This window comes from Polyodon spathula, chromosome 7 (genome assembly GCF_017654505.1).
Source record: "Polyodon spathula isolate WHYD16114869_AA chromosome 7, ASM1765450v1, whole genome shotgun sequence".
Classification (NCBI taxonomy): domain Eukaryota; kingdom Metazoa; phylum Chordata; class Actinopteri; order Acipenseriformes; family Polyodontidae; genus Polyodon; species Polyodon spathula.
In genome coordinates, this window is record NC_054540.1 from 37,159,025 (window position 1) to 37,177,326 (window position 18,302).

The 18,302-nt window shown below is 42.3% G+C and overlaps 1 protein-coding gene across 1 annotated transcript in view; it reads right to left on the minus strand.

The window, feature by feature from the left end:
* LOC121317844 (protein bicaudal D homolog 1-like) overlaps positions 1-16,765 on the minus strand; it is a 71,690-nt gene extending 54,925 nt beyond the window's left edge. The window contains exon 1 of the mRNA XM_041253946.1: positions 16,471-16,765. Within this exon, the coding sequence (XP_041109880.1) occupies positions 16,471-16,683 (213 nt within the window). The 5' untranslated portion in view covers positions 16,684-16,765. The remainder of the gene's footprint in view (positions 1-16,470) is intronic.
* Between the last annotated feature and the right edge of the window lie 1,537 nt (positions 16,766-18,302).

Below are 18,302 nucleotides of genomic sequence, written 5' to 3' on the forward strand. Positions count from 1 at the left end.
ATAGTAAGTGGTCTACAGTATCAAAGGCTTTAGACAAGTCAATTAAGACAGCATCTGCCACCTGCTTACTATCCAAGGCACTTGCAACATCATTAACTACTTTGGTCAGTGCTGTTATTGTCCCATGACTAGATCTAAACCCTGACTGGGTTGGGGACAACAGGCTGTTTGATTCAGTAAACATGAAGTTGACCCAATACCACTTTCTCCAAGCATGTTCCCAATACAGACAGCAATGATACTGGTCTATAATTAGCAACTTCTTTATAAGATCCATCTTTATGTACTGGCACAACATGTGCCTGTTTCTATAGTGTAGGTAAAGGACCTGTATTTAGGGATGAAGTAAACAAATGTGCCAAAGGATATGAGAGAATATTTCTAGCCAGTTCCAATTGATCTGCTCCACACCCCTTCAAAATATCCAATCATTTTAATAGCTCACAAACAGTTGAAGGTAAGACCATTACAGAAATCAAACGCATCAGTACCAACTGCTGCTGCACCAGTGGAAGAAGACCTAGAGGTTAGGTTCTCTAGAAGCATCTTCAAAAGACTGTATACGTTCCGTTTTACTAACATCAATATTTTCATTAAAAAGCTCACAGTTAAATGAAGTACTGGCTTGGATGAAGTACCGGTTAAAAGCATTAAGAACATTTTCTCGACCCTGAACTTGTTCAGCTTCACTATTAAGGTCTGTTGGTATACTGTCTGTAGGACCCGCACCACTAAGACCCTGAACCGCAGACCAGAACTACTTTTGGATTTTGTAGGTTTTCTAAAAGTAAGTAACTCTAACCACACATCCGACATTTAAGTGGTGCATGTTTTGTTAATAACCTCAGTAAACATACTGTGAAACAAACCCCAGGCCTCCTCTACTGAGGGGACAAGCTCAATTCTATTCCAGTTTAGCATATTCAGATCTTGCAGGAAAGTCTGTTCATTGAAATGCTTAAGTTGTGTCTCCTCAATTATTCTAGGTTTCAATTTCTGAACTTTAAGCTTTCTGACACAAAGAATTACCTCATGATCAGTCAACTGGCCAGATACCAAGCCTTCTAAGCAGACTCTTCTTGGGGTGTTTGAAAATATTAATTCAACAGTTGTTGCTTTTTCTGGGATCTTCAGAATTACACCTACTAGGTATGTTTTATGAGTTGACTTGTCATGTTCTTCACTCAGTGCTTTTAAACTGTGTACTTTTCTCTGACCCCCAATCCAAGTTGAAATTAACAAATAACTTGTGTTTTTAGTTTTAAACTGTCAATTTTTACATGTCCTATTGACTCAGCATTAGCAGCAATGCAGCGATAACAAGCAGCAAAAGCTCAATGTTTTTTGGCTTGTTCAGCAACCATGCGGCAAAGCAAAATTGATTTAAAGAAAAGAAACTTGAGGATCTGAGGTCAAACTTTACATGTCCAGGTTGATTTGGAATAAAAGCTCAGGTTGGGATTCTTGCATGTTGGATTAAGATTTGGTGCTCTTTGAAATGATTCATGTCAAGATTGATTTTGAATAAAAGTGAAGTTTCAATTTGTGATTTTTGCTTTTTGTACTGTGTTTTAACTCTTTAATGAATAGGATAAAGCAAAGGCAGAATACTGCATACATGAGACGAACTGGTACGTGTAATTCTACTTTTATTCACAATCTCATCTCATAAACTTACTCCAACAGTTTATCATTCATTTGATTTAGCTATAACGAACAAAAGGCTGGGACCCCAACAGGTCCGTTATAGTGTGTGTGTGTGTGTGTGTGTGTGTGTGTGTGTATTAGCTCAAAGAGCCAGCTTATTGTTTATATTCAAATCCATGATTTATTCTTACATCGTGTATTGGTGTTCTATATATTGTGACATCATTTTTACCTCTATGTTTAAATCTGTATTCTAATTAACATTAGTTTGTGTAAAGTAATATTTACATATATTAGTTTTTAGTGGCTATATGTATGTTTGTTTTAATTTTATATTTTTACTTTTGGCCATGTATTTACACACTTCACATGTACTACTGCAAGTGTTTGTAGAATCTATTCTGTCAATTATTCTTTTATGGTCAACAACACTTTTATGGTCGATGTGACCCCGGAATTATGAAAAATTTTTTACAAAGACTTAATACATATTAGGAGTTCACAAAGGTTTATAATCCGTCTTCCAATCTCACACAGTAGATAAAGGGAGTCCTTTTTTTTTTTTTTTTTTTTTTTTTTTTTTTTTTTTTTACTTTGATCTATTTTATAATCTAGTAGATCATCTCTTTTTAGTTTATCAACTTTTCTTAACTCCGTCTCTAATTCTTCCTTTGTATCCTCTTTTTTTAAGATTTGTTTAATACATGTCTTTGTTTTACATAGTCACTTTATGTTGAGCAGATTCCTCGTATTCTTATTCCTAGACCCTTTGGGATTGCCCTTTAGTGTGTATTGGATGTGCAGAGGACATGTGTAAATACTGGTGCATGTCAGTAGGTTTACAGAAGAGTTCAGGTTTTACTATGGTATCTAAAAATCACATTTCTTTTCTTGTCCATCGAAGGTCCACCTTAATATTACTGTGTATTTTATTTGCCATTTTATGAAACTGAAAAAGAGCTGCTTCTCCTTGTGTCCAAACTCCAAAAATATCATCTACAAAACTGAATGTATTCTAAAGGTTCTCTTTCTAATTCTCTAAGCAATTGTTGTTCCCATTTCCCCATGTATGTACTGGCAATGTACCTAATTTAGATCCTATTGCTGTACCATCGTTTTTGATTGTAATTCTTATCAACAAATGTAAAATAACTGTTTTCTAAAACTACGTTGATCATGTTCAGCACCTCTGCTGTTGGTATTGATTTATCTAGTCTATCTAGTGCTTTTTGTCAAGCTTCTAAAGTTTCTTTACGAGGGACACTTGGGTACAAGGATTTTACATCCATGCAAAATAAAATTGTATTCTCTGGAAGGTTGTGCTTTTATGATTCCTTAACATACCTTGGTAATTTCTCAACGTGTGACCTAAGGGTTTTTTCCGCTATTTCAGCTGTTGTGTGTTGGATTACCAATTGTGCTGACTATCATTCGCATAGGGTGATTTTCTTTGTGCATTTTAGAATTTCCTCTTGCTAGGCCTGTTCTTGCATTATGTGGCTGCACGTATTTTTAAAATTCATTTGATATAATGCCTTTTATTGTATAGTCTCTCCTCAATTTCCTTAACTTCTTTCACAGATTTATTGATCTTAACTTCACATGTATCCTTATTATTTAATTCAGATTCTACTGATTTCATATAGTCATCTGTGTTTATTATCACTATTCCCAAACCTTTATCTGCAGGTCTTATACTTCTATTGTCATCATTTAACAACTCAGTCATAGCTTTTTCTTCAATATTGGATAATATCTTCAATATTGTAAGTTAACATTTTTTTTTTTAGTCCTACTATAATTTCTTGTTTAACTACTTCAATATACATATCTAACCATGTATCTCTTCCATCCCTGAGTCCAGGTGTTTGTACTGTTAACCTTAATTGCATGCTCATAATTACCCTCTGAATCTGAGATATTTTCATTGTAAAAATATTCTGCTAATCTCATGCCTCTCTCCCACTCCTTTACTCAATGCTGCTTTTTTTTTTTTTTGAGTAAAGCGGCTTTTAAATTTGTTTAAAATTCAAGATGATTACTTTCCATTTTTTTTTGCATTTGAGTCGTTCTGCATACCCCTATGACCCTTAGAGGTACCCCCAGCTGAAAACCCCTGTTCTATATTGATCTCAAAACACTGCCTCAAGCAAAACGTTTGTGATGGCGCGAAATGTGTGTTCGCAGCTGGTCCATGGCACAGGTTTTTTTTAGTGCCACCATTTTTCAGACTTCATTTTCCTTTTGTCTTTTTGTCGCCCCTTTGATTTCATGTAATCAATGAAAAGTAGAGTCTATGCTTTCTGACAGTGTAGGACCTGCTACAGAAAGGTGGGAAAAACCTGAGATTTACTTTACTCTTGAGATTTTCAAAACCAATCATGGCCGACGCAAGATTTACAGTATTGCTGTTGAAACTGTTTATAATGCATTGTCATTTAAACCAAGAGCCAATCATGCTTTGTTAGATATTAGAGCCGTAATATTATACACGCTTTGAAAATAGTCAAGCTGGAATAGTGAAGTACCCAGTGCTGCTTCTGACCACAGGGGCTTTTTAACCTCCAAAATATGTGATCAATTATTGCAGCACAGGGATAAGATTTTCTTTTACAGAGCACGTACGCATTTATTTGTAATGCACTGGCAGAACAGCTGTGCCAATGCCGTGTCAACCTCCCAGTTTGCTCACCAGTGAGAAGTGTGTTTTGCTTGTACATGAAAAAACTTTGACCTTTCAATTTAAAACCACAATCTAGCTCGAAGAATTTCTTTATTGGTACCGTGTTTGTATTTTTTTTTTTTTAATTTATGAAGGCTCAAAGTTAGCAGAGGGCAAAACTCAAATCTCAAGCTGTCCACCAGGGTAGAAAAAGTAACTAAATTTGGTGTGTTAACTAAATGTTGACTTTAAAACACATTTTGAGCATTGAGCATTCTGATTTCAGATGCTGTGTAAACTTTTTTGGATTGTGTTTGCCAATCTCCAAAAATGTTTAACCACGCTAAAATTTACTAGGTTCAAAATAGACAGATAGCAATTTAGGACAGCGATTTATAGAAGACATTCTAGATCAGAGACTAGATCTTGAGTCCCTCATTTATACCCTGTAAAGGTGAACAGCTGTCTTCCCAATATCTGGCGCACACACAGGTTAAGACAAAACATAGTCTAAAGACCAACTGTCATGCCTAAATCGCGTCATTTCTGCGAAATAAGAAACATTTCTATTTTAATTTAACAGAACCAGCATTGGTTTACTGAACACGCCCAGGGAAAATGTTGCTTGCCAATAAAACAAAAATGGTTTGTTACAAACAATTACAAATGGTTTGAAAAGGTTTAAAAAAAAAAATAACAATAAAATTAAAAAATGTATAAAAATCAAGAGTTTATCGGAATACAGCCAAATGCAGTCTGAAATGTCTACAGGAGGCTATAATACAAGGTGAAGCTTTGTGCAAAATCAAGACCGTTATCGTGTTCATGTGTAATGTCTCAAATTGACACAAACTGTGCATAACAGCCCCACTTTTTTGCAACAAAGACCCTAAAAACCTCAAGTCCAGAATTAAAACCAAATAGTCGTATCCTCTTTATACCACCAGTCACAGAACAATTCCAGGTGGGCCAATGACAAACCCAAAAAAGGTTATGATAATCCTGTTATCAGTCCTGATAAAGCCCTCATCTCTCAGCCCTCATTTGCATACAATCTGATAATCTCACTCTATTACAGCCGGCTCTTTTGCACGAAAGCTTGTAATATTCCACTGTACAGAAGTTTTAAATTCAGCAAATTAATGCATTGTAATTCCTTGTACCATAAGATACCTTTGTCCCTTTCCTTTTAAGAAAGGAAACTATTTAAAATAAATGTTTTAAAATGAATCCATTGCAAGACAGGAGAGGGTAGACGACAGCCTTTTTAAGGCAGCTTCGGGCCTCTTTTTATGCTTGTTTAATTGACATCAGAAAATGGTAACACCTGCTTCTGTGAAATAATCTTTTGTCCAAACGGCCACATTTAAGTCTAGCGAAGGGCTGTTATTTTATCGAAGAACAAAGCAAGGTCACTGCATGGTGAAATAAAGCCATTATGCCAGTCTCTGGCAGACTTAACACTGAGCTGAAGTGTATCAAGTAATCTCCCTCAAACGCTTATAACCAGGGGAAAGCAGCTGGACAAGATAGGGAGTCGTTTAACAAGAACACTGAAGCGGGAGAAGGGACTTCCAAACTGATTGGGTGTGATTGCTTGTTCCTGCAGACCACTTTTCTTAAAGCAGTTGTAGCAGTTGTAAATAAATCTACCTATTTTGCACTGGCTACAGTAGAAAGAAACGCATGTTAAAGCAAACGCACAACAACTCACTTCGACCAGTCTTCTTGGTTGTTGCATGTTACTGGCTGAAATTATTTCAAGCAATAGGGGAAACAGCTAATTAGTTACTGACAGGAGAGAAGGGGTGAAATGACCAAGCAAGCGCAACGCTAGCTGAAATTACTGATATCTAACAGCGGTTTCTTTATAAAATGGAAGTGCAAAACAGGTAACTATTTTGTTAGTTACAATCACTTTAGCACACTGCCTTTCATGTGATACACCAGTGGTTTACGCTTACAGAACACCAATTGACATGTTGGGTCATTGGATGACTCTGCATATAAGATACTGTTTTTTTGGGGGGGGGTCAGGGTTACTGATTGGCTTATGGAATAGACCCAAAACTACTGGCAAGTGCCAGAATAATAATAATGAAAAATTAAAAAAAAGGAATCTCTTCAGATTTTATACTAAAGTCAACACGCAAACATGTGTGTTGTTTTAAGGATGCCTTTATTATCTAAAGCAATAATCATTAGTAGATTATTTGGTGATTTTTGTAAAAATACTGTTGTCACTGTTTTTATAACAAATGCAAGCATGTGAATTTGGGAGTGTTAAGAATTAGCAGCATTGTCATGTGATTGATCCGTCTACAAAACACGCCTCAGTCACCGAAGGAATGTTTTTTTGTTCCCCCAAACTCTGGTATCTTTTTCCACATTTCCATATGCACCATGACACCAATCTCCAAAACTCAATCTCCTCTCGTTCCAAAATATCAAACCAGGGCTGCAGACAGTTCTCTCTGGACACTAAACAAAAGTTCACCGATATCACGTTTTTGTATCCTTGCAATTTGTAAATGTAATAGAGCCACCTGATATAAAGGGGGGCCTCAGCTTCTCATTTGGGAGACGGGGGCTGAGGAAGCATTTCCCTGTAATCGTGCCCTTCCAGTTCAGTCTGCAGTATTTTCTTCTCTGCAGTCTGATTTTGCCCTTGTGCACTTTATTTTTGTTTATTTATAATAAAACAGTTATTTTTTTTGAACTGCAGTCTGTATCTGGGCCTCTATCCACTCGCCAGCCTGCCACATTTGGTGTCAGAAGTGGGATAGCGCCACCTAGAGGCTCAGAGCAGTATTTTTGTTGTGGTTTGTTGGAATTTTTGGGATAATTTTTTTTTTTTTTTTTTTTTTGAAAAAAAAAAAAAAAAAAAATGGGGAAAAGAAGAGCAGACAGCGGCAAAGGCAGGAAAAACAGCTGAAGAAATGTAAGCTGCTGCAGCCACAGCTGAAGGACCCGGCCAGCCTCTTCCCCTGGTGTTCCTGGTGCGGGAAGGATTACCATCGTTGGCGGTCCTGCCCAGACGTGCCACCGGCAAACTGTTGTGGCCGGTGTGAGGAGGACAGCCACAACCGGGCAGGATGCCCCTACAACCAGGCCCAAGAAGAGGTGTCGTGTTCACCCCGGGCATCAGGGGCCAACCCACTACCTCCAGCACCACTACCTTCACCACCGTCCCAGGAGATCGGGGACTGGTTGATGCACCCTGAGGCAGACATCGTCCACGATGTCCCCATAGAAGTCAACACTGTTGTGGCGTCGAGATGGGGAGAGGTGGGAACTGTGGCAGGAACACCACCACCCAACATCCTTCCCAGAGGTTACCCTCATGGTGGTTCACCTGGCGGTAGACATGGGAGATCCACCCAATCCACTAAAGACAGGTGAGCCGCCTTCCCAAGAGAGGGGTGAGGACCAGCCGTCGTTCCCAGAGCCAGAGAGGGGTGTGGAGCAGCCGTCGACCTCCCACAATCTCCCCAGAGAGGGGTGAGGAGAGATGGGGTCGCTCCCAGAGCCAGAGAGGAAAGAGGAGCTGCCGTCGCTCCCAGAGCCAGAGAGGGAGGAGGAGCTGCCGTCGCTCCCGGAGCCAGAGAGGGGTGAGGAGCTGCCGTCGCTCCCAGAACAAGAGAGGGAGGAGGAGCTGCCGTCACCCCCAGAGCCAGAGAGGGGTGAGGAGCTGGCGCCGCCCCCAGAGCCAGAGAGGGAGAAGGAGCTGCCGTCGCTCCCAGAGCCAGAGAGGTGGGGTCGACGGCAGCGCAGGGTCTTCGGTCTCTCCCACTCTCCGACGGGGGGGGGGTTCGCTCCAGAGCCAGAGAGGGGTGAGGATCTGCTGTCGCTCCCAGAGACCGAGAGGGGTGAGGAGCTGCCGTCGGTCCCAGAGCCAGAGAGGGGTGAGGATCTGCTGTCGTCCCAGAGCAGAGAGGGAGCTGCACAGGGTGTGGAGCCTCCGTCGCTCCCAGAGCCAGAGGGGGGTGAGGAGCTGCCGTCGCTTCCCAGAGCCAGAGAGGGAGGAGCTGCCGTCGTCCCAGAGCCTGAGCGCCTCCCAGAGCCAGAGAGGATCTCCCACTCCTCCCCACTGCCTCGACGCAGCGCCAAAGGGTCTTCGGCTCTCCCCACTCCGCGACGGCAGGCGAGGGGTCTCGGTCTCGCCCGCTTCCTCTTCGAGAGGGGTGAGGAATTGCCGTCGCTCCCAGAGCCAGAAGAGGGAGGAGGATATGCCGTCGCCCCCAGAGCCAGAGAGGGAGGAGAGCCGCCGCTCCCAGAGTCAGAGAAGGAGGAACCCAGAGCCCAGAGAACTAGAAATCCCCCGCTCCCCCGCCGACGGTGTTGGCCTTGGGGTCCACTCCTAGCTCCTAAGAGCTACACGAGGAGCTTTCGCTCCCCCCTAACGACAGCGAGGAGTCCTGCTGTCTCCCCGAGCCAAACGCAGCGAGTGTCTCGGGTCCCTCCAGAGCTCAAGAGACAGGCGATCCTCCGGCTCTCCTCGGAGGGGTGAGGAGCTGCTCTCAGAGCCAGAGAGGGGGAGGAGCCAGAGCCCGGATCTGCGGTCGCCCCCAGAGCCCGAGAGGGAGGAGGATTGGCCGTCGCTCCCAGAGCCAGAGAGGCGCTCCTTTTCCTCCTCCATCCGACCCACCTCCCAGGAGTCCCCCTTCCTGCCGTTGGCCTCCGCCCTGTCCTCCCTTCTGGGAGGAGGGGGAGAGGGGGAGGGAGAGAGGAGAGAGGGAGAGAGAGAGAAAGACAAGAGAGAGGGGGGAGAGAGAAGGAGAGAGAGAGAGAGAAAGAGAGGAGGAGGCCCCTCCTCCTCCGCTCCACCAAGGGAGCCTATCTCGGGCCCTCCCGCCCCGCCTCCGTCCTCCACTCCTAGCCGGTAGCCGGCCACCGCCCAAGTGAGGGGCTCGACCTGCCTCCTCCCGCGGCATCGAGGGTCTCCTCCGCCACCTCGGAGCAGGGAGCCCGGTCTCTCCCCCTCCGCTCCACCAACAGGATTCTCTAGTCTCTCCCTCCCTCGGCCGGCATGGCCGAGAGTCTGTCTCGCCGCCCCGCGAGCCCGCCTGCCTCCGCCACCAGAGGTCTCCCATCTGCGCGGCGGGCCGTCTCCCCCTTCCCCCGCCTGGCGCCGGCGGGCGTCCGGGGTGGCCGCCGCCTCCGCCACCAGAGGGAGCCGGTCCGCCGCCGCCGCCTCCGCCACCAGAGGGAGCCGGGCCGCCGCCGCCGCCTCCGCCACCAGAGGGAGCCGGGCCGCCGCCGCCGCCAGAGGAAGCCGGGCCGCAGTCGCCGCCTCCGCCAACAGAGGGAGCCGGGCCGCCGTCGCCGCCGCCGCCACCAGAGGGAGCTGGGCCGCAGTCGCTGCCTCCGCCACCAGAGGGAGCCGGGCCGCCGTCGCCGCCTCCGCCACCAGAGGGAGCCGGGCCGCCGTCGCCGCCTCCGCCACCAGAGGGAGCCGGGCCGCCGTCGCCGCCTCCGCCACCAGAGGGAGCCGGGCCGCCGTCGCCGCCTCCGCCACCAGAGGGAGCCGGGCCGCCGTCGCCGCCTCCGCCACCAGAGGGAGCCGGGCCGCCGTCGCCCCTCCGCCACCAGAGGGAGCCGGGCCGCCGTCGCCATTCTACCTTGGAGATTCCGGGGCCCCCTCAACCAAAGAAGGCTTGGGGGCTCCGACATCAACCCCGCCCACCACCACCCACCATAACAGCCCACCCAAGGGACATAATTGGACCCTTGGGGGGGGGGGGTGGGGCGGGGGGGGTGGCAGGTTGTGTTGTTTTTTTTGTGTTTTTTTGAATTTTCTAAATCCAGTGAAGGCATTGCCCAGCCTGGAAACCTTTATTTTTGTGAGTTTTATTTTTGCTTTATTTGTGTTTGAGTATCTGTTATTTTGCCCTTGTGCACTTTATTTTTGTTTATTTATAATAAAACAGTTATTTTTTTGAACTGCAGTCTGTCTCTGGGCCTCTATCCACTCGCCAGCCTGCCACAGTATCCTTACATTAAACATTTACATTATAAAGGGACATTAGCATGCCCTTCCAGTTCAGTCTGCAGTATTTTCTTCTCTGCAGTCTGAGATTTAAGCCTGCCTCCTGCATCCTTCATATCAGATGCTCATTGGGTAACTTCCACCATCAGGGTCAGTTGGAGAGAGTTCCACCAGCCTGCAATCCAAACTGGGGTTGAAAGAGTCCTTTTAAAATAGATTTTTGATGCTGATGAAGATGAACACGTCCTGATTTTTTAAAAATCGCTTTTGCAGTGGCAGGTGGAAAACATGGCTTTACTGTTTGTCTAGACCCCTCAATGCAGTAAGTGTTACACAATTATCTGTAGCTATTGGGTTTCTTACTACAGCAAGATGGCTTTCTTTTTACAATGTGCCACCTTGCACTGCACTGCAGTTCAATTCAGACAGTGTGTGCCATGTCTCTTCCCTGCTTTTACCATCATCTCTCCAGAACAATGTGTGTGTGTTTGTGTGTATAATATAGTTTACCGTACCTGCTCTAGGCTTTAAAATGGTTAGCTATCTATGCTTTACCACACTTTGCTATGCTTTTAGTATTTGTCTGCTCTTTTGTCATTTATAACCATTCCTCCTGAAATGTACTTGTTCCACTGCTGTATCTTGTACTATTTTGTGTTTTTGTTTTTTTTTTTCCAACCCTGTACAGGTTTTGGGGTCCTAATTCAGAAGGGGGACCCTTATATATACAGTGGCTTGCAAAAGTATTCAGACCCCTGACCAATTCTCTCACATTACCGAATTACAAATGGTACATTTAAATTTCGTTCTGTTTGATATTTTATTTTTAAACACTGAAACTCAGAATCAATTATTGTAAGGTGACATTGGTTTTAGGTTGTGAAATATTTTTAAGAAAAATAAAAAACTGAAATATCTTGCTTGCATAAGTATTCAACCCCTGTGCTGTGGAAGCTCCCAGTTTGCACCGATGAAAGAAATTGCCCTAACGAGGACAATCAATTACCTTACCATTGGCCTCCACCTGTGAACCATTAAAGTTGCTGTCACATTTTCTGGATAAAAACCCCACTGTTGAAGGATCATTGGTAAGGCTGTGAATCTGAAGGAAAATGAAGACCAAAGAGCATTCTACAGAAGTTAGAGATAAAGTAATACAAATGTATAGATTAGGGAAAGGGTACAAAATAATATCCAAGTGTTTGGATATCCCAGTGAGCACAGTTGGATCAATAATCAGGAAGAGAAAGCTGCATCACACCACCCAGGCACTGCCAAGAAAAGACCGTCCCTCAAAACTCAGCGCTCAAACAAGACGACTTGTGAGAGAAGCCACAGAGAGGCCAGCAATCACTTTGAAGGAGCTACAGAGTTCAGTGGCTGGGAGTGGAGTAATGGTGCACCAGTCAACCATATCAAGAGCTCTGCATAACATTGGCCTGTATGGGAGGGTGGCAAGAAAGAAGCCGTTACTCAAAAAGTACCATCTGAAAGCACGTCTGGAGTTTGCCAGAAAGCATGAGAGTGACCCAGCTGCGATGTGGGAAAAGGTTTTGTGGTCAGATGAGACCAAGATAGAGCTTTTTGGTCAAAACTCAAAGCGCTATGTGTGGCGCAAACCTAACACTGCCCATGCCTCAAGACACACCATCCCTACAGTGAAGTATGGTGGTGGCAGCATCATGCTGTGGGGATGCTTCTCATCAGCAGGGACTGGGCATCTTGTTATAAGTGAAGGAAGAATGGATGGAGCAAAATACAGGAAAATACTGCAAGAGAATCTGCTTCAGTCCGCTAAAAAACTGAAGCTTGGGAGGAAATTCACCTTTCAGCAGGACAATGATCCCAAGCACAAGGCCAAAGCAACATTGGAGTGGCTCAAGAACAAAAAGGTGAATGTCCTACAGTGGCCCAGTCAAAGTCCTGATCTCAATCCCATTGAGAATCTGTGGCACTATTTGAAAATTGTGGTCCACAAGCGTCGTCCAACCAACCTGAACAACCTGGAGCAAATCTGCCAAGAAGAATGGGCCAAAATCACCCCGACACTGTGTGCAAAGCTGGTACATACTTACCCCAAAAGACTTAAAGCTGTTATTGCAGTGAAAGGTGGCTCTACCAAATATTAATGTGTGGGGGTTGAATACTTATGCAAGCAAGATATTTCAGTTTTTTATTTTTCTTAAAAATATTTCCCAACATAAAACCAATGTCACCTTACAATAATTGATTCTGAGTTTCAGTGTTTAAAAATAAAATATCAAACAGAACGAAATTTCAATGTACCATTTGTAATTCGGTAATATGAGAGAATTGGTCAGGGGTCTGAATACTTTTGCAAGGCACTGTGTGTGTGTGTGTGTGTGTGTATGTGTTTATATATATATATATATATATATATATATATATATATATATATATATATTAATATATAAATATAATATATTAAATTATATTTTTTCCAGACTGATAATAAACAGACTCTAGAGCAAACAGTGTTGCGGAGGATGTTTCAGTGTAGCTGACTGTGCCCTAGAAAACAATGCAAGCAACAAAAACAAATGGACAGTTTAGGTGTACTTGAATCAGGGTTGAAAGCCATTGATTTGTAAAGCACTTGGACTAATGCAATGTTTTAACATCCAAGTATGGCAGTTTACTATTAAAATGTATCGCTTATAAATATATACTGAAGTAAACTGGTAGAAGCATAGGAAAGTTAATTGTAAAGCATTGTAATAACCCAGGTAAACTGCAATATTAATATACACATTTACTGTGGTAAACCCTGATCAGCATAGGAAAGTTAATGATAATGAACAGATGTGCACTGTACAGCATTGTAATAACTTGGGCAAAATGCAATATTACTATGCACACTTAAGGGGCGTTCACACCGAACGCGGCGCGCATGCCGCATCCTTGCGCGTCGCTCAGGGTCACCGCAGACCACTGATCACACTGAAGGCAGCAAGGTGAAAGTCAGTCGGTGGTCTGTTACGTCACGGCTGCGTGTACAGTGACTTTTGGTTGCCAAGCAGTAAATGCCAGCGGGAAGGGTAATTTTTTTCATTTATTTTTTTAACATAGAAAATACAAAGGTACGTGTTTCAAGTAATGAGGATGTTTTGTACTGATTTAATTTATATTATATATATATATATATATATATTATATATATATATATATATATATATATATATATATATTATATATATAAAATTAAATTTGATTAATTGTGGGGGTTTGTCAGTCATTGGGGGGGGGGGGGGGAGAGTTATTACTGCCAGTTACACACTGTGTTGTTTAAAATAAAAACATGTTGCTTTTAAAAATTGAGATATTTTCTTTGATTTGTGAGATTTGTCTGGTTTGCTGGGTATGGGCAAAGAGTGTATATAAAGTTATTTCCAATGTGGAGTTTAGAAATAAATGAAATAGCATTTATTTATTTATTTCATATGAAGCGTTATTATATCCAGTAATTGTTTGGCTTTGCCTATAAACAAACATTTTGAATGATGCGTTTAAGAAAATAAGCTATTGCTACTACACGGTAATGTAAAACTCCTGCAGAGTACCTGGATTGAAAAAGCTTTTCTGAAACAACCTTAACGTAAGTAATAACAAATACACATACATTTCATATTCACTTACCTGGCAATCTCATCTGGACACTCCCAGCTATCAATGCGGTGGCTTTTCTGTTAACAATTCTCTATATATGTACAGTTGTAGTATACAACTTTGGGAATTCGAAGACAGTTAAAATAAATTTCTTCCATTTTCCGTCTTCCTAGCAAAGGAGCCTCTTACTTTCCCGATTGGTTGCTGCCGTTATGTCACGAAGCGGCGCAGCAAAAATTTTAAATATTTTATCTGCTGCACACCACTCTGAGTGCCGCTTCCCTCCGCTGCTTCGTGCCACACTCAGTGTGACCGCCTTCATTGAAAACAATGGCTTCATCATTTTTTCAGCCGCACGGCACCGCCGCATCGCGTTCGGTGTGCACGCCCCTTTACTGTTGCGAACTGCTCTCACTGAATTAAGCTACACATAACACTGAATAAACCCTAATGGTGATGAGGTTGTGAATGTATTTGGAATATGCCACGTGCAGCTCTGTCTGTCTTGTGTCTAAAACCATTCTCTATAGCAGGGGTTCCCAAACCGGGCAGTCCCAAGCAACGACTTTCTATGTATTTTTTATATATTCAAGAGACGGGAGCCAGGCCGGAGTAAAGGGAATACTAGAATAAAGACAAAGTGCTTGTGACTTTAGAAACAGAATAGAGGTTTCCCCTTGACTACTCGGGGAACCGCTTTCATGGAGTTGAGGCCAAACCGATCAACCACAAAGGGCAGGAAGTGACCACCTTCGATAAGCTGAGTCAAATTACTAGCTCTAAAGTTGGGAGCAAGCTTTGCTTTCCAAAGGGGGAGACTGGCACTGGTGCAAATGAATAGATTAGCATGAGAATGGAAAACAAAATAGTTATTTGGCCGGGGGTCCCCTCTGACCAGCAGGAACCTTTCTCTCAGAGGGCGAAGCGATGTAGTGAGCTTCACTTGCCCCCTAAGGGCACCGTTGCAGAGGTGACACAGCAAAGTGGAGGAGGAAGGGAGGATGGAGGAAACTGAAAAGCATGATGAGAATTAGGAAGCTGACTGGTTTTAAATAGGGTGATTGACAGGTAATTAAAGGTTGACCGACAGATGTTTTAGTGGGATAACACAGGGGAGTCCCAGGCCCCCCCTACCCAAAAATACACCAGGGTTCTACTAATAACGAAAAGCAACCAAAAAAAAAAAATACTAATGAAGAAAAAATAAGATTCTAGTGCAAAAAGTACAATTTAGATTAAGTTTATTTACAGTGTACAGGTTTAAATTATGTTTTCATTTGTAATTGTTCTTAAGTGCTAATAGTGAGCCTGCACTGTCTAATGCAGCTCAATGGACCTTGGGCAAAAAAAAAAAAAAGTTTGGGAACCCCTGACCCATGGCATTAAATATACATAGCACTATATAATATACAGCATTCAAACCAGACCCACAGTCTTTGTGGAGTGATAAATAACTTAGATGTTTTATCACTAATTGCCCATCTTCTATTTTAAATCCCAGTCATTTATGGATCATGAATTGTTGAGCCCAACAGACAGCAATAGGCATTGATTCTGCAATTTGACCTTTTGGTTATCTATAAATCACATTTCAAACCACATACATAAAGTATGCTTACATTTACAATTCACAAAAGCACATGCTTTATTAAAAACCACTATGAGAATGTATTTTGCAATAAAACAATGTTGCTCATTTTTACAAGCATTGCTAATCGACCCTCACACAAACTTGGCAAATCAGATCATTTTCTATACCATCACAACACTATCATACAGCAACGATTACCCATTTCAAAGTATAACAAGGTTACAGTCCAGTTACAGAGAATATCAAGCAATCAATCCCATTTGCATTTGATGTAATAGTTGCTATTTATATTGGTTGATATTGTTCTGCTTCTCAATTCGCCTGTTTGGAACTTGCATTTCTGCACCTCCAGACAACTGCGTGCCACTGCATAAACTAAACACTCCTTAGACAACTCCTGAAAACTGTTACCAATATGTTCTCCCCTGTAGGAAATGCAGTATTGAAGAAATCCGTGACGAGAGATTAAATAACTACATGTCCTTTTACAATAACCAACAACTAATAGGAGATAGTGCATAGAATCTTGGGTCAGACTTTCAAATAGGCATTCAGATACATCACTACTAACATCATTAATCATAATCTTCAATGTATACATCACTCTGCCGGCCTCGTTGCCATGGTGTTTCATGAAAACACAGACCACCCCAGAACGATAAGGAAATTGCATTACACAGTATTCTGGGGCTCGCTTCAGTAAAAACATTCCTCTTGTTCGAATAGTGAGTCACCGCCTGGTAAAACATATGTACCCCATAAAAAAAGCTGCAGATCTACCTGACACGTTGTTTGTATGTTGCATGTTTTTCACTTTGTAAATACATTTATGTTAGTGTACATGCACGCCGATTTGAAAGAGAGCCCGCATTCTTTGCTGTGGCACGCCTCAAGCTGTCTTGCTGCCGCTAGTACCCTACCACTCCGCAGCTGCACAGTTACCTGTGTAGTTACCTCTTTGAGCTGCTCCAGCTCTTGTTTGAGGGTGTCATAATCCGCTTCCAGGTCTGTATACTGCTGCTTTAGGGTCTGATTTTCCTCCAGCACCACCAAGCCGCATTCTGCAGCCCTGATTTTCTCCTGTGTAGTTTCCGACAGTTCCCGGGACAGCCGTTCTATTTCTGCTTTATAGTGACCTGCACCTTCCAGCAGCCCCTCTGTAGCCATAGCCTTCTTCCAACAAGACAACAGATGGATGGGGTGAGGAAAACAATGCAAATGTACCCCACTTTTTATTACATAATAAAATTAAAAAAAAAAAAAAAAAGAAAAAAAATTAATTAAAAAAAAAAAAAAAAGCAACCCCGGCTTAGAATCTTAAAAAAAAATCCAGAACAGAAGTTTCTTTAACAAGGCGCACTGCTTTTGCTCCGGGTAACTGTGTTGTCCTCCTTAGCAACTCAGCATCCTTATTTTCGCTTATTCATAGGCAACGGTCCGCCATCTCTACTTTCAACTGTGCAGCACATATCACAGACGCTTTGCCAGCCTCCTGCCCGTGACGTCACGTTGCCTCCCTGCGAGTCGCCTCGCTCCCTCGGGAGATGCAGGCCAGACACCGCAGTTGCTGAGGGTACGCGTTAGACATTTTTTTAATTTTTTTATCTATAGCTATTTGTTATAAAATAAATGGAAAAACAAAAATTGCATGACTTGTCACCGCCACACCCTCGAAATAATACAACAATGTTGTGTAATGTTATGCGTTTGTGTGAGTGGAGGCTAGTGCAGTGATTGAATGTAATAATGCCATTTATTATACACAGTTTTAAAAAATAGTAACCCTCATCATAATAATAATCATTATTGTTTCCACTCTCCAGCAATATTTCTGATGTTTAATGCAAAAATGTGCTTTATACATAAATTAATCATTTGTTATATTATTAAACATTTTATTGCCTCGCGTGCAGAAAAACCATTTACACTTGGTTATTAGCAACAAAATGTAATGAAAAATTCAAACCATATCTACAGGAATAAACGAATAAATAAAATCCTTAACATATTGAAATGTAGTGTGGCTATGGTTGCTGTGACTGCCCTACCACACATTTTATTTTTATTTTCGTTATGCATTTTATTTTTATATGATTGAGACACATTGGCGTCAACGGCGCCCCCTATGACCAAGTCACTTATTACCAGCCCTGTATATTAAACAGCAGTGGGGAACGCAATAGCAAACGTTCTTCAAAACCAGATCTCGTCTGAGTGCTTGAAGAAATGTGCACTTTTTCACACAACTTTGCTTTAATTTAAAATCATGCTGCAGCTCCACGTGGCACAAACCATTTCAAACGGGTATATAAACAAATAACACTTGTTTTGTTTGTTTGTTTGTTTATTTGTTTGTTTGTTTTTCTACATGAACTACAGTATTCAATTTAACTGAAGACTGGCATCTATTTTTTATGTTTATCACAATCTATTATGGTAAGGTATTCTGTATCTGAATATTTCTTGCATATTATAGTACAGGTGTCATTACTAATCTGTTATTTTTTATGCAATGACTGCACAGTCAGGTTTGAAGTTAATTTAATTTACCTTGGGTAGTGAACCACTGAATGGTCTTTTGGTTAAAAATAGTGGGAATGCACATTTACAGCGCCAGTGAAGTAAATTCTATACCTAAAAAGATAAAGACATTGATCTGTAGATATTATTTGGGGAGCCAGGTCCATGAAAAATCATACTGTTAGCTGGATGGGGAAATCTTTATTTGCATTTAAACAATATGCAGATTGTAACTAAATTCTAGGCTACCAATAATCAGTATAATA